Below are 15,048 nucleotides of genomic sequence, written 5' to 3' on the forward strand. Positions count from 1 at the left end.
CCTTGTCGCCCTACCAGGCCAGAACAGCGATGTTCTTTTAAAGTTTTAAGTTATACGAAGTTTCTGTTTTAAACTTTTAGGCTATACGAGTTATCGATTGGGGGATGATGACAAACAGGGTTGAAGGCCTAGAAATCGTGCCATGAACGGCACTGGCTGGTAAACCTTAACTCGACGTAGTCGCCGACCTGCAAGTATATAGTAAAGCCTCAAGCCAAGTTGTGAAAGCATCTAGTAAAGGCCTCATCCGCGCGTTCACGCATCTCTCACAAGAACAACTATACAACCAGCTCCTCTAAGACACCACAAACAGCACGATGCGTTTCTCGATTGCCGTCGCACTCTTCCCTGTGCTGGCCTTGGCCACACCTGTTGTGGAGGAACGTCAAACCAGCAAGTGCTGCTACATCTGGGAGGTATGCATCGTCGCAACTGATTAGTTCAACCAGCATGTCTACAGTAACTGACTTGACAAAACCTTCGCAGGGCCAAAACGAGGCATACTTCGAGGTCACGGCTGATGGCCAATACCTCGACGCGATCGAATCGTGCTACATGACCTTTGCCCGGTAAGCCGTGACCCTCTGAGATGTTGCGCATGTATGCTTTCTTGTAACTAACACATATCGTCATTGCAGCAACACGGCCAACCCTAGCAGCTGTGAGGCGGCATCGCGTATTGCATACGCCGGCTACTGCGAACAGGGCACCAAGTTCCTTGTTGTCGCCTGCAGGTCCTAGATGGCGTAATCCAACTATCAACGGAAATAAATCATTGCATCTCGAGCCATTCGTCTTGTGTGATATGCCTCCCGGTGATGACGATGCAATGACTTATAGTCGAGGGACACTCAGCTTCGCTCGGAGTAGACAAGCATTGACACAGTGTTGTAGCGTTACAAGTCAGACAGTCGAGATCCTCTGCATGCCATGAAGTCGAACAAGTTTCAAGTGTAACTCGTAGTGAAAATTGTAACAATGCAATGGCGCAATCGCCTCTTATTGGTTTTGCCGCCTTGCACGTAATGTGAAAGATATAGAAAGATCTACGATATGGTTGTCTTGGGTGCACTAAAGTTTGCACTGAATACAGGCTATGCGGGGCGATGACATTATACAAAATAAATCAAAGTATGCGCACCATTTGCTTGCAGCTTTGCAAGCAGAAAGGTTGTGCTCGGAGTATACGTGGCCTGCCCTTTCGGGCGGCAGATTGTTTCTTCCGTGACGACCGTGACCATCTGCTGAGAACAGATCTCACGTATGGCCTCTTTACTGACTTGATGTGATCCGTAGGAAAGCGTCCCGAGTTTACTGGCGGAAACTGTAGCTTCGACTAGCTTCGACTAGATGTCGCGAGGCCAACGTCGGCTTTGTCGAGTTACTACTGAGGGTTATTGGGGAGCGCAGAAGTTACGAATCTCAAGCCAAATGCAATTCCTGTCGAAAGGTAGCGATATGCAGCTGAAGGCATTCCCAGGGGGCCTTTAGGGTAGCAATGTATCAACATATGCGGGCGTGTTCAAGGGGGTGGTGACTAGATGCAGTAGAGTAACACCCGAGAAGTGCGAAATTGACGATACCGAGAAGCCGATGCAGCGTATGTGAGATGCAAGCACTTGCATCGTGTGTATACCTAGGTACTGTATGTACGTACGTCGATGTCGGAGAGGTTGCGTTGCCAGGAGCTTTGACCTCGACCCCCAATCCCAGGCAATCAATCAACGTATTAAGGTGTCCAGTGCCCATCAGGCGGGAGCCAAGGTGTCGCACCATATATATGATCTGCCCTCCTTGATTATATAACCAAACCCCCCTCCCCATCCAACAAACCCCAGCCAGCAGCCTTCATGCGCAACCCGAAGCTGAGTTCCAGCCGTCTGATCTGCGTCGATCCCCCGGTTCGTCTGATCTTCGAACACCACATCACACAAGTGGCACCACAGGCCGATTGACTTTGTCCCACAATAACGGACTTGCATTTCTTATTTTGGGAGGGGGTCGCGTTGCTCTGCCAAGCAATCTGACACTCGTCCCAAATGAGCAGGCCGGTCCGCTGTCAGATGAGATACCCGGCGATGGTCTGGGATCATGTTTCCGCACGGGTCCCGTTTAGATGGACCAATCTAGTGTCAGATCCCTGTCCTCCCTGTGACTATTTTCGACGATTCTCAATAAGATGCTTCAGTGACCGGGACCGGGATTATCCGTTGTTTGATAGCCTTCGAAACCCACCACCCCCTGCGGTCATCGTAGTTCACAGCTTCCCCAGAGCCTCTTCCAAGGACTGCAGGGGGCTCAGATCTCTTTCGATACGCGGAATCAAGGGTTGTGATCAGAAATTGCGATCCCAAGAGACGTAGAGGCTCTGCTCTAGCCCACAACCTTCTTGCCCTTCCCAGAAAGCTCGCGCTGAGAACTGTCGTTGTGGTGGGGGTCGAGGCGCATTTTGGCAAAGATTGCGCTCATTTCCCGGAGATTTTCGGTCTGCTCGGAGACCGGGTTGGCATTGCGCTCATCCGCGAACGCGCGTATGTTCTGCACGATAGGCGTGAGGCCTTCGTCGTTGGGGAGCCACCAGTGGGTGCAGGACGGGTCTTGGAATATCTGGGCGAACCGCGCTCTCATGGTCAGCGGGAACACGTACCTAGGAGAGGAAGCATATTAGCGAGGCAAACGACATTTCGGACTTGGGTAAAACACTGTATGGAATCCCAACGTCACACGTAGAGGACCAGAGATCATTTCCACAAAGATAGGTTGGCGCAGAAGATGAGATACGGATGGGGGGCCTGGTCGCAGTGGGTGTGGTCTAGAGTATGTAGGGGGCTGGATACTCACCCGAGTGCTTCAATATATGCGAACTTCCGTCTCATCCACATGTGGTGCTTCTGATCCTTCGGGAGAAACAATGTTGCTATCGCCAGGCAGGACTGCAGTATGATGACTGCACCGTTCGGGCTATAGGGCCACCGCTCGACCGTCTCGAAGATCCGACAGATGCCAAACGCCAGCTCCCTCAGCTCGGGTGTAGGCTCCTGCTGTAGCGCCAATGCCTCCTGGCTCTTGTGCATGACCATTATCGAGTGCCATTCGCAGATCAGGACCGTCGTGGAGAAGAAGGGCGGCTTGTACAGATCCTTCCCTGTGTAAGGATCGACGATGTCGGTTTCGGTCAATGGCCTCCTATGTCTAAAGTCGGTCACCTGGTACTCGTCTTGCGTAAGAGCTGGATCGAGATTCGCCTTCCAATCCCTCAATTGTTGCTCGAGACGTCTGTGCTCTGTGCCAAATGCTTCACCAATAATTTCGCCTCGACCCGCTCTTGCATAGAGCAGTGACATGTCCACTGTGATCAGACGTATGGTAGCGGAGCAGTAGTCTAGTTTCAAGCTCCAGTCGTCTGGTTCTTGCGCGAGTTGGGTTTCGAGATATTCGACCATGACTGAGAACCACGCTCGCGGGAGTCTCGTTTCGAAACCTCCTAGCATGCCGACGAAGACATCGAATCGAACGTACCAAGTGAGAATCATCCTGGTAACGGAGGACTGCTGTGCGGTCTGCGCGGTGAATAGTTTTGTAAGTATCTGCAACGCGGCTCTTTGATGTCCCATCAGGTTCACCCAGTCACCCAAATACTCCTGGGCAAACGTCAGCGAGCGCCTCCGACGAACCCATACACGAAAGCCTTACCTCTATTGTTGCTAGCTGTAGAATTGTCAACAATGTGGCGGTGTTCTGCTTCTCCTTCTTCCTAAACGAAGCCAGGAGCAAGGTGACGCTCTTGTTATAATATTGCAAGAAATCCTGGATTTGGCCATTCGGGTTATGGACTGTGCGGTGGTAAGCTGCAAAGCCTACTACTGCGTATAACAATGCATCGTTGCCCTGCCGTACGGCGGTGGCGGGGAGGAACGACCTGAAGAAGTCTTCGGTATCCAACACCATCCCGTAGTTGTAATGCGTCAAGTTTTCACGGAAGTAGTCGAGGTGAAAGCGTAAATCCGGCGGCAGATGGGACCAGTCCAGAGGGCCGGGTTGTATGGATGGATCCGAAGCCTGAAAAGGGGTCATGAAGCCCGCGCTTGTTCCTGTCGAAGCCGATTCAGATGAACTCTTCGTCCCATCGAGGGAGGGTGTTTCGGAGCTGTGACGTGTGCTCGATCTGGGCAAGTTAGAGCTCGAAGCGATGCTCGCTCTTCTGGGATATCTCGAAGTCTGTTGTGGAGATTCCTCCTCGGGCTCGTCTTCGTCAAGAATCGGTTCTAATTTGCTATCGCTCTCAGCTCCGTCGTCGAGTCCTTCTGGCGAGTTTCCAGCACTTCCGGATTGTTGAGAAGCCGCGCCTTCTTTGGAAGATGATCCAGCCGGCCCCTTTGAGCCCGCACCGTCCGGGTAAACACAGTCGCGTTTACCTTTACGACATCCTACTCCAAAGTCAGCTTCTCCTAGTGCTACTGGCAAAGATCTCTACCATACTCTCGCAAATGGGATGTGTCTCGTCACACTGGAAGAGGTGTTAGCATTTGAATACGCCAGGAAGAGACATGCTCGCTTACTTTGACACGTCTACTTCTGCATGTGTAGCAGCCCGATCTAGTCCGGCGGTGTTTGACATGATCCAGCCCAGGGGCTGACTTTCTTCGATTCCGCGGATTTTGCGCTTTAGGGGGCTGGAACATGATCGGATCCGTAAATCCGGCAAAGTAACCCATATTTTCGTAAGGGTTGACCAAAGTTGGTTCATTACCTCCAAGTTGAACTGGAGTATTAGGGGCGTATGGATGGGCATCGTGAGCTCCGGGACTGGCGTCCTCGCCAGCGCCCGGGGCGCCCGGAATGTACTGGTGATAGAAGCCACTCATTGGATTTGTTCGAGTGCGAGTTGTTGCGAGCGCTCGTAGATTGGCTCTGCAGCCCTCGATGACATCAAATACGGGGATTAGGGACTAGGTAACATCGACTTGATCCTGCCCGTACCACCCTAGCCATAGAGAGCAGGGCAGAAACCGCTTGTTCTGCAAGATGCTGATTAGGTTTATCTTGATCATCCGCTTGGGGTGATGTCGATGGTGATTTTCTGTGAAAAGCGAGGGCTGAGTAACAGATAGCAGTGCGCCGGGCTGCCCACTCAAAGGGTGTCCATATAGAAGGTAATATAGCACACTTCGAAGTAGATGCTAGGCTAGAAAGCAGGCGGCTCCGGCGGGGAGGATGGCTCGCTCGACTGGGCTTCCTGTTGGAGATCTTGTTCGACCAGAGCAGCGCTTAGGAGGGCCACTTGCAGAGCCTGCTACCAAAGCATGTGCCGTCCGGCTTTTCGTTAGACGGTGATCTCCAGGAAAATCAGGGCGAGGTCTTGAGCGATGGAGCTCGCGATGTCCCAGGTGGTCACAGGTAAGGGTCGGCCTCCTCTATTTACGCATAAAGTTCTGAGAGGACCACGGATGCTGATCTCGGTGGGCCGGCGGCAGAGCAATCCTTGGACGGGCAAAACAAGACCGTAGAGTGTGGTGGGTTGAGCTTGCTGCTGTGGGGCTATTTGGGGGTCCTTGTCAATCGTATAACTAAGACTGGTGCTGGATTCGAGCCTCGATGTGATGGTCCAGTGGTCTCAACGCGGTGATCTGCTGACGGGATGGTTGCTATAGCGGGGCTTCCTGCCAGTACCCTGGAGTGGAGGGAAGTGAAGACAAGGTGCCACACACAGATGGTAGGGGTACAGTGTATCTGGCAGCAATCCTCCAGTCTGATGGTACTGGGTAGCAACTAAAGTTGGCGAAGGGTGTGACGGGGCCGGCCGGGAACCTAAGCAAGTACCCAAGTACAGAAGTGGAACTGAGAGCTTTCTCTCGCACGCAGTGTATCTAATGTGCGTAGATAGGAATACAGTTGAATCTCCAATACATGCTCAACTTTTCGTGTTCCAGAGGTTGGAGATATAGACAAGGCGGCGAAGAAAACCGAGTTCGTCCTGGCCTGGCGAATGGTGAAGTAGCTGCCAGCTTCCCTAGCTGACCGAAGAGATGTACGAAATCGTCACCAGAGTTTCGGTTGATCCGATTAGACAAGAACCCGAATATCAGGCGCCGAGATGCTGGGATTTTCCAAGACTCAATTGAGCATGAATAAACCAGGGTAAGTTGAGCTTGCTGTCGGCAGTACGTAACCCAGAGTGACATGAATCCAGGAACAGCTACCAGGATATGCCCTGTCTCATATAGCTGGATCCTGTCGGAAGAGCTCTCTTGGATCAAGGGTCTCGATATCTTTTCATAGACCGGAATTTCTATGAAACTAATGAGGCAAGAGCTGGCTCGCAAAGATGCACCGGGCGATTCAGCGAGGTTGAAGTACAGATCTTGGGCTGTCTACTGAACGGACACGCTTGGCGCCTATCAACCTGTCTCGATACTGTCGCAAGAAGATCTCTTCCGACAATGAAGATCTGGGACTGGCGCAGTCACAGGGAGTAATAGCCCTAAGCCTGGAACTTGCTGATCCAGGTATAGACTGTATGTACGTGAAGGTGAATGATGTCGTTGTGGCACTGGAACGCCTGCCGTGTGGGATTCATGTACGTACCGTTCCCCTCTTGTGCACTGTGACTCGGCCGGGCAGTTAGAAGAGAGCTCCCTTGGCGTTAGGGTAACTCAACTGTGACCCAGGACGCTGAGATGAACAAATGCTTCTCGCCGCAAAAGGTGAGACCGACGAGATAAGGTAGCGGCAAGTTAAGACCGGGGTCCTCATTTGCAAGGCCCAGGGGGTTCCCAGGAAGCAGTTGAGGGTGGGGACTGGGGCGCTCCCGCAGGGATTGCTAGAAACTTGCAACCTGCCTCCACGCCGTTTGATCACCACTGGCTGGCGAGAGTTGATGTGGTGGAGTCCGTGGACAAAATCTGAGACCACTGCAAGTCTGTGACGCGCGCTCAGAAGGCGCCCGTGGTCTATAGTTGGTGGTTACTATGTGTTATGAAAACGTCTTCTCGCAGAGATGTACGTCAGCAAGGGGTGACGATGTTGCTGTTCAGGACGACCTGTCTGCAAAGGAAGTCGATTTGGTGACACCAGGCGGTCCGGTCAAAGGTTGACAGCCATGTCGACATATACCGCCACGTCCAGCAAAAGTACCCATGTGTGGATGTGGCGTGAGAGTGAATTGCATATGGCCCACTAGTGTCGTTCGTGACCTGAGCATGGGTTGGTTCCAATTTTGATACATATTCAGATACCTACCTACTGTACCTAACTAAGGCCCTTGATTATGTTATTAGGCACGATCCTCGAGCCGGCAAAAAAGAAACCAAGGGTGGCTAGCCCATCGAGGCTACCGAGTCAACTCGCAGAGGACGTGGAACAGTATAGACCCGAAGTAAACTTTGGACTGCTGGATTCGCCCTGTGCAGGTATCTTTCTAGCCAGGTCTAGACTCACTGTGAAAAACGCCCAGCGCCAGCAGAGACAGGGGAGAGGAATGCGAGGGCTAATTACCGTCTCCTTGGCCTGAGTGATGCCAAAATGGTGGGTTGGTGCAACGTGACGAATGCACAGATCGATCTTTCCGGTCCTCGAGGGTAGCGGCTGGGACCAGGGGCCTGCTTTGCAGCTAGCCTGGTGGACAATCAGCCATCGTGCGAAACCTCGGGATTTGGAAGTGGCTTCTAGCTAGTTTACTAAAATCATGTATGGAGTAGCTGAGCACCAATCTGTATGGAACGCATGGCATTCTTGGATGACCTGACTTTCCGTGTGCGGAGTCGGAGTAGATGATCTCCAGCAGACTAGTCAATGGTTTGGGCGGCTAGTTTCCGCTGTATCTACAGTATGTAGGTAGTTGAGGGCAGATCCCAAGGCCGGGAACAAAAGAACACACGGGCGGATCAATGGGATGACGATGCCTAAGCTGGCTGGCCACCTCCTCTAACTAGTTCGGGGTGGCGCCTTGGTCTGAGAAGGCGTCATCCGTTGCAAGGCAGTCCGCAGCTATCCCGGTTCTGACAACGGTGTCAGTCCACCAACCATGCTGTCGATGTTTGGTTGTGGCCAATCCGCCAGCCGGCTGGGAAGCCGAGAAGGGACCATCACTCCATGCCGCAGTTGAAAATGGGGAAAGACGCGACCACATCCTTGCAGCTGCATCTAGCGCCTTTGGTGCGAGGGATTTCCACGAACAATCCACCATCGCCAGAGCACGCCAGGAGGAGACACATGGGACGAAAAGGCTGAAGATGATGGGTCTGGGACATGCCTTAGCTCCCACAGCCTGAGACCAGAGTCCAATTCACACGTGGATCTCGCTGACCCTCAAATCTGTCGGGTCTCTCCATGAGTTTAACCTTAACCGTCGTGGCCAATCACCTCGCGGCGTGCGATACCCAGGCCAGGTCAGCGCGTTTTTGTAGAATGCGGCTAGTTGCATGTCTCAACTTCTGTTACACGGACTGGCGCTTGAACGTCTGCAATCGTTCCTTCATCGGCGACCCTAAGCATGGTCTTTTCAGCCGCCAACCCATGGCCCTCTCGCTCGGATGGGGTGCCGCACAGATATACACTTACGTTTATCAGTGGCGCCTAGACTGATGGTGCATACAGGCTAACCGCAAAGACATCCTATCAGAGAAAAAGCATGGTGCAAGCTAGGTAGAAGGGGGCAAGGTCCACTGCCTCTGAGAAGGGAAGAGCTAACCCCCGAAATTGCGATGGATTGAAGGGTATCTTAGACCTTCGGTGAAATATGGATTCATGATGCAATGTCTTGTGAACCAAGCGCCGGTCTATCGGAAACAACAGTTTGGGAAGAGTGTGTTCGAGGAGACAGTGCCGACTGCCGTGTCGTGTTTGTGACTTCTCAGCGCGCCAGGCTTTGGCGTAAGCCTTGCCGTACTGGGTACCTCACTAGTATGTGCCCTTTGGCAGTTACCTCGCAGGCTTCTACAGACCATACCCTGAATCCAGGTATACAGTGGTAATCCAGATACCACCTTGGGGAGGACCATGTACCAAGTTAACCGGCTCTCGGAGGCGGCTATTTCCGCTAGCTTATACCCCTCGCCAGCGGCTCATACCTGTATGATGATTTGTTCGTAAATTGTCACCAATAAGTCCATGACTATCTCATGGTTTCGTAGCGCGCCCCTCAGATCCTGCCATGTTGCTTGGTTGCTTTGATACCGAGCATTGACGAGTCGTGATGTTGAAACCTACCTAAGGTTCATTCGCACGTGGCCACCCGACTAGGTACATACATATCAACCTACAGAGACACTGGTGTGCGGGGGCCGCGTAGACACATCTACCGGGCCGGGTTTTGGCGAGAGACTTTCAAGAGCTTTGACTAGTGCGCCCCGTCCATTCGTAGCTTGGTGCCATGGCAAATATTTCCTTCGCTGACCCGACTGCCCGAACATAGTTTTGCTGAGATCCGAGTATTCTGCGAGCCTGACCCAGGATGGCTCCACTTACACGACATGCTCGAGGTGCCGGCAGGGATGGCGGCGGGATCGTAAATCATGGCATGGAATCGCGACATCCACTGTGTTACCAAGTCGAGTTTGATCAGACCCATCCCACCACTCTGTTCTGTCTCATGCCAGGCTACGTGAGGCTAGATGCGGAGATAATCTGCAGGTGTAATTAGATCCCTTTCAAGCCTCAATGACATCGGACGACGGGCGGGGACCAGGATGCCATCTGGGCGTTTAGGGCCTCCAGGTTTATTCTGGGAATAGGCATTCCCAAGCAGGCGGATCTGCAAAATTGCCCGTGTCCTGAACGTCCCAGACTCCAGTGCTTCCGGAATGGTATGCACAGACTCTTCCAGGGGGGAGGCAGGACACAGGGGTCCACACGGGTTGGACGCCGCTAACATCAAGTGCGTGGACTCTGTCTCGAGGCCCACGAGCTGTTATCACAATGAGATTATGTTCAATGCGAATAGATTGCTACACGGATTCCATGTACAAGCCCTTGATTTCGGAAAGCCATCCATCATGTCGAAGACACACCCTGTCCCACGACGGCTGCGCAGTCGAGACACAGGTGCTCTCACCATTTGCTCTCACCATCTGCTCCACCTGAACTTCCCCAGCCATAATACACCCATAATATGGCTGGTTTTATTAACAGCGGACAGACTGCCAATACAGGACGACTATATCAAGTCAAATATATATAAACAACCGGGCGACATGCCGTTTTCTACGCCGGACAGGGCTCGATCATACCAGTTAAAATTGAATGATCGCCAGGCAATGTAACCATTACGAACACATAAACATTTACTTTGTACACACAGAGAGTTCACCAATTTCCTGGTCAGGCGCCAATATTTCGTCTTCTTGCACAACTCACAGAACGCCTGATGCCTGCGACACGGCTGCTTCTAGGCTAAAACTGGCCGCACTGCGGCGTAGCGAGTGGTTTTGCAAGTATTACCGCGACGCGCAGGGTTTGTCAAGTATATCGGAGCCGCATCCCGCTGAGGCTTCAAAATGATGGGGCTTGGTGGACTCTGGCATCCGTGCTCTGATCCGAATGTAGTCGCATGACAGGGAGGCGGCCCGTCCTGCGGCCCTGTCGTCTGCAGGGACTCTCAAAGTAATATTCACATGCCAAATCGAACGCGGCTGCTTTCGTTCGACGAGCGAGAAGCCAGCTCGGTGCCAAAGAAAACGGCCCGCCAAACTCATCAGCTAACTTACGGAGCAGTTGATTGTCTTGCCGCTAGGATCCGAAGACTCCATGCTGCGCCGAGGCCCCTTCCCTGCAAGCTGGCATACCATTGCCCCCATGCCCATCAGGCCCATGCAGTGGACAAACCTAAGCTTAGTCCCCACTAGACCCGGGCGCGAGTTGCCGGCCGGATCTCAGTGGAACTTGTCCAGTCATTCTGTTGGCCGAGCTCATGGAACTGACGCGGCCAATCAATATATTATTCCATGGAAGCAGACTGCATAGCGTTAGCCAACTGATCGGGCTCATTTTGGTAATGTCACAGTGGACTGTGACCTGGACCCAGCACTTGCCAGCCCACCGTCGGTGTCCACTGGGCAACAACCCAACATCAACCCCCCCCCGGGTTACCTGTCCAAATGGGCTAGGCCAGCACCGCCAACGTGCTCTAGCAGCAGGATAGTCCTCATTTGGATGATGTTGAGGCTGACTGCGTCCCACACGCATCCTGGACTACGTGGTAGAAAGATTCCATGGCCCGGCATTGGCAGGTGACATTCGATCCACTGCTTGGTCAGCCTTTGGGCCCTGGGGAACGTGACAAGAGTCAATTACCGAACACGATGAGGCCGTCCTTGAAGAGCCATGTCACGCGCAGCAAAACGTTTTGCACATTGCTTTTTGCCAGCATGGAGCACTGTCTCAGAAGATTACGTAGCCAAAGACACCTGTGCATGGTAGGCGTCCGGTAATCTGGTCAACGTCTTCATTGGGCTGTCTCATAAAAGGAGTCGTCCTCGGAAGGGAACTCCACTCGAAGCCACAGTGCTCGGTCAACCTGAAGCAATCGTTGATTTTGGCATCGGTCCACTGAAGCTTACTTCCGACCAGAGCTCAACGGCCAGTTGACGTGCCTTCACAGCGTGGGATCCTGGTGGGCAGAGATCCTCCTCCCTCACAGGGGGATACCTGCGGCCGTAACCCATCCAATGCCTGAGCGTAACCCACCTGGTACCTGGCATTAGCTTGGAGATCTTCCGCGCCAATAGCTCCGAGAGAATTTGTGGCCTCGGGCATGTTGAGATCTGGACGACTCGTCATTCTGGCCGATGATCCCTACGAGGCTGATACCGGAAGCAACTTGCTCTCGGACTCCATCATGATACAGCGGTGTATCGCTTTCTTGCCTAATTTTGAAGCTGCAGACCGCTCACAGGACCTCAAAGCTTGTATGTTAGTCGATGGCCAGCGCTATCACGATCGTAACTCCGTCTACGCCATAAACATTGTGTGCAGTCTCCGGGTGACCGCCTCTGGAAGGTCGTTTCTGGCGAATAGAAGCTAACTCTTAGTGACTTGGAAAGTACTTTTTGCATCTCTTTTGGAGGTTGACCTGCTGTGTATTCGTGGCCTAGTCCTCCAGAAGTCTTCTCAAACTGGAAGTTGGGTCGTCGCCTGAACTCCCCATCCAGCAGCGGAGGGTGTCACTGATGCTACATCAGTCGCTACCGGCGCTGCAGGCTGCACAACCGCTCCGTCTTCAGGCTCAAAGTTGAATGATGATGATGGCCGTCCCTCGATGCTACGCTACAGTAGCCTACCAAAAACCAATTGACCTGTCACTGAATTATTGGCAGATCGGAGCTAACCAGCGGCCCGAGAAAACCACCCGGCGTGAATCAACGGCCTGATGGAAGTTTTGCAGTCCCAACGGCGTGCTTCTGGGTGATTTATCCACGGGGGAGCTACGCCGACGGCATCTTCGAATGACTGACGGCATATTGCTATCGTGGCATCTGTACTGTTGCAGACTAACGAACCCATTTGGGTCGATGCCACGACAATACCCCCACTGAAAAGCAATAGTGAAAGTAGCCCTGTGTCTGACGCCGGAGGAACTGTCTCGGCCGATATCAGAGGAAAGCTAGTTACGCGCGTGGCCCAATGTAGCATCGTAAGACCTCCAAGAGTCTGGTCTACATCAACTAGTCAGCCGCAAGACCGACCTACTTGTTAGATGCAGTGACCATGACGACTGGCAACTGACGACTCTCCGATAGTGTGCAGATCTTGCCTACGTAAGTTTTCAGCCAACATGGCCATCGTGGCTAGTATAATGGACGGTTTTCATTCCAATCCATCTTAAAGTGACACTTACATCGACTTGCACAGTGGGGCGGTTCTGGGGCTGAAAGAGGTTCTGAATTGGGTGTTGAAACCATAACAATTCATCAGAAAGTACCAACCGGTATAAATGATGTGGAAACACAGGACTTACGTGATATATGCTGGCTTGCGAGAGCGGTTTATATATGCTGTCTGAATCCTTCGAGAGAACAGCACCGGGACTCATCCGTGCACGTGCCCTCATCAGGGAGGGAGCGTTTCAAGTGTCGTACCACAAACTACGATGAGTCAGTATCACGGCGTGGCCTATCTGGTTTCATTCGGGTGAGAGCAGGAAAAAGAAAACTCGATCAAAGTTCAGTCATCCCATAATTTCTCGAGTGCAATTGCCATCGTTGCGTGGTGGTGCAATTCTGCTAGCTCCGGCAGAACACCAAGTGCTTGCTTAGCTGTCCATCAGAACAATAGGAGAAAACATGGACAAGATGGGGGACTTCTCGCTCGAGGCCCTGAACCTGGACCTCAACGCGCTGTTCCTGCTCTCGGTCACGGTGCTCGCCTTCCTGGTGCCCGTCGTCATCATCCTGCCGCCCGTGACGCCGCAGAAGAGCGATGCGCTGCTGCAGACGCACTCCCTGGCGGGCCTGGCGCCCTCCCGGAGCAACCTGCGGACGCAGTTCGCGCCCGCGGCCCACGAGCCCCGGCCCGGCCAGCCGCCGCGCGTGCAGGCCCTGATGGTGTACCCGGTCAAGTCGTGCCGCGGCGTCGAGGTGTCGCGGGCGCGCGTGCTGCCGCAGGGCCTCGAGTTCGACCGGCTCTTCACCTTCGCGCAGCTGCGGTCGGCGTTCCCGGTGCCCGTCGACGCCAGCGGCGCCGAGAGCGACGCCCACGCCTGGAGCTTCATCACGCAGCGCCAGTTCGCGCGCCTGGCCACCGTCGCCGTCGAGCTGTGGCTGCCCGACGAGATGAAGCTGCGCAAGCAGAGCATGAAGACCAACGAGGCCTTCCTGATCCTGCGCTTCCCCTGGCAGGAGCGCGGCCTCAGGGGCCTCCTGGCCACCATCGGCGCAAAGCTGACCAGGGGGCTCCGGGCCGTGGCCGAGAAGGAGGTCCTCCTGCCGGTGGACTTCCCGGATGCGGACCAGATCAAGGCGCGTGGGTACAGCTACGAGGATGTCACCATCTGGAAGGAAACCGTTTCCGCGCTGAACATGTCCAAGGAGATACCAGAGGAGCTGCGGCTGTATCTAGGCGTCAGCAACAAATTGGGTCTGTTCAGGATAGATCCGCAGAAGCTGCGCGAGGTATACCATTGCGCGCCGCGCAAGGAGGATATCGGCTGGCAGCCGGTTTGTGGGTTCCAGGACGGCGTAAGTGACTTGCCGTCTTATACTCCATGAGACGTCGTTGTGTTCCGCGGCTCACACAAGATAGTACCCACTCCACATCCAGAACTTGTGTAGCGTCCAGACCTTCGACGCCCAGGTGCCAAAGGACGACGAACTGCGGCAACTCAGTGTCCTCCGCTTCCGCCCAAATATTATCTGTATGAACAGCCCCAACTCCTGTGATCGTCTCCTTCCCTCCCAATCCTAACAACATTTGCCAGTATCCGGTGGCCCCGCCTACGACGAAGACGAGTGGAAGCAGATCCGCCTGCGGCCCGGGACCTCGGGCCTCTACAACGACGCTCTGCTCAACGTCTCATGCCATACCGTCCGCTGCAGGCTGCCAAACGTGGACCCGGACACCGGTGACCGCCACCCCACCCAGCCCGACAAGACGCTGCGGGCCACGCGCGACATCGACGCCGGCGCGCCGAGGTCGGGGTGCCTGGGCGTGCAGGCGACGCCCCTGTTCGAGGGGGCCGTGACCGAGGAGGACCGCACCGCCTGGGTCGGCGTGGGCATGGATGTCTCGGTCGAGGAGAGGGGCGAGCATTTCTACCTGAAGTCGTAGCGGTGCGCAAATCTAGATCTAGAGAGATCATGCTTATGTGCCACAAGAGCACTTTGCTTTACCGTGCACAATGATAGAGTAGAGCCGGCGAACACCTTGGATGGTTCACACCGTACCATGTATAGATGGCAAGTACGTAGATAGACAAGCTGGAGGTTAGAATTCAGATGTTCTGGGTTTTGTGCAACGACACAGCACAGGACAGGCATTGGATTTGTACAAAGACGTCAAATTTTGCACACAGTTACATAGAGAAACCTTGAAAACTTGGTCGCTTGAAGCATTCAA

The 15,048-nt window shown here is 53.7% G+C and overlaps 3 protein-coding genes across 3 annotated transcripts; 2 read left to right on the forward strand and 1 right to left on the reverse strand.

Moving 5' to 3' along the window:
- Window positions 1-317: 317 nt before the first annotated feature.
- Window positions 318-741, forward strand: JN550_002207 (uncharacterized protein; the record flags this gene model as incomplete). The annotated part of the gene is made up of 3 exons (XM_049313477.1): window positions 318-416; window positions 487-569; window positions 639-741. 3 exons carry the CDS (start codon window positions 318-320, stop codon window positions 739-741), a joined length of 285 nt encoding a protein of 94 aa, XP_049175498.1.
- Window positions 742-2,373: 1,632 nt separating this feature from the next.
- On the reverse strand, window positions 2,374-4,865 carry JN550_002208 (uncharacterized protein; the record flags this gene model as incomplete). The annotated part of the gene is made up of 5 exons (XM_049313478.1): window positions 2,374-2,647; window positions 2,842-3,641; window positions 3,694-4,427; window positions 4,480-4,507; window positions 4,560-4,865. 5 exons carry the CDS (start codon window positions 4,863-4,865, stop codon window positions 2,374-2,376), a joined length of 2,142 nt encoding a protein of 713 aa, XP_049175499.1.
- Window positions 4,866-13,277: 8,412 nt separating this feature from the next.
- JN550_002209 (uncharacterized protein) lies at window positions 13,278-14,760 on the forward strand (the record flags this gene model as incomplete). The annotated part of the gene is made up of 3 exons (XM_049313479.1): window positions 13,278-14,171; window positions 14,236-14,347; window positions 14,411-14,760. The coding sequence occupies 3 exons, from the start codon at window positions 13,278-13,280 to the stop codon at window positions 14,758-14,760; spliced, it is 1,356 nt and encodes a 451-aa protein (XP_049175500.1).
- Between the last annotated feature and the right edge of the window lie 288 nt (window positions 14,761-15,048).

This window comes from Neoarthrinium moseri, assembly GCF_022829205.1.
Source record: "Neoarthrinium moseri strain CBS 164.80 chromosome Unknown scaffold5_Wmoseri_CBS_16480, whole genome shotgun sequence".
Lineage (NCBI taxonomy): Eukaryota > Fungi > Ascomycota > Sordariomycetes > Amphisphaeriales > Apiosporaceae > Neoarthrinium > Neoarthrinium moseri.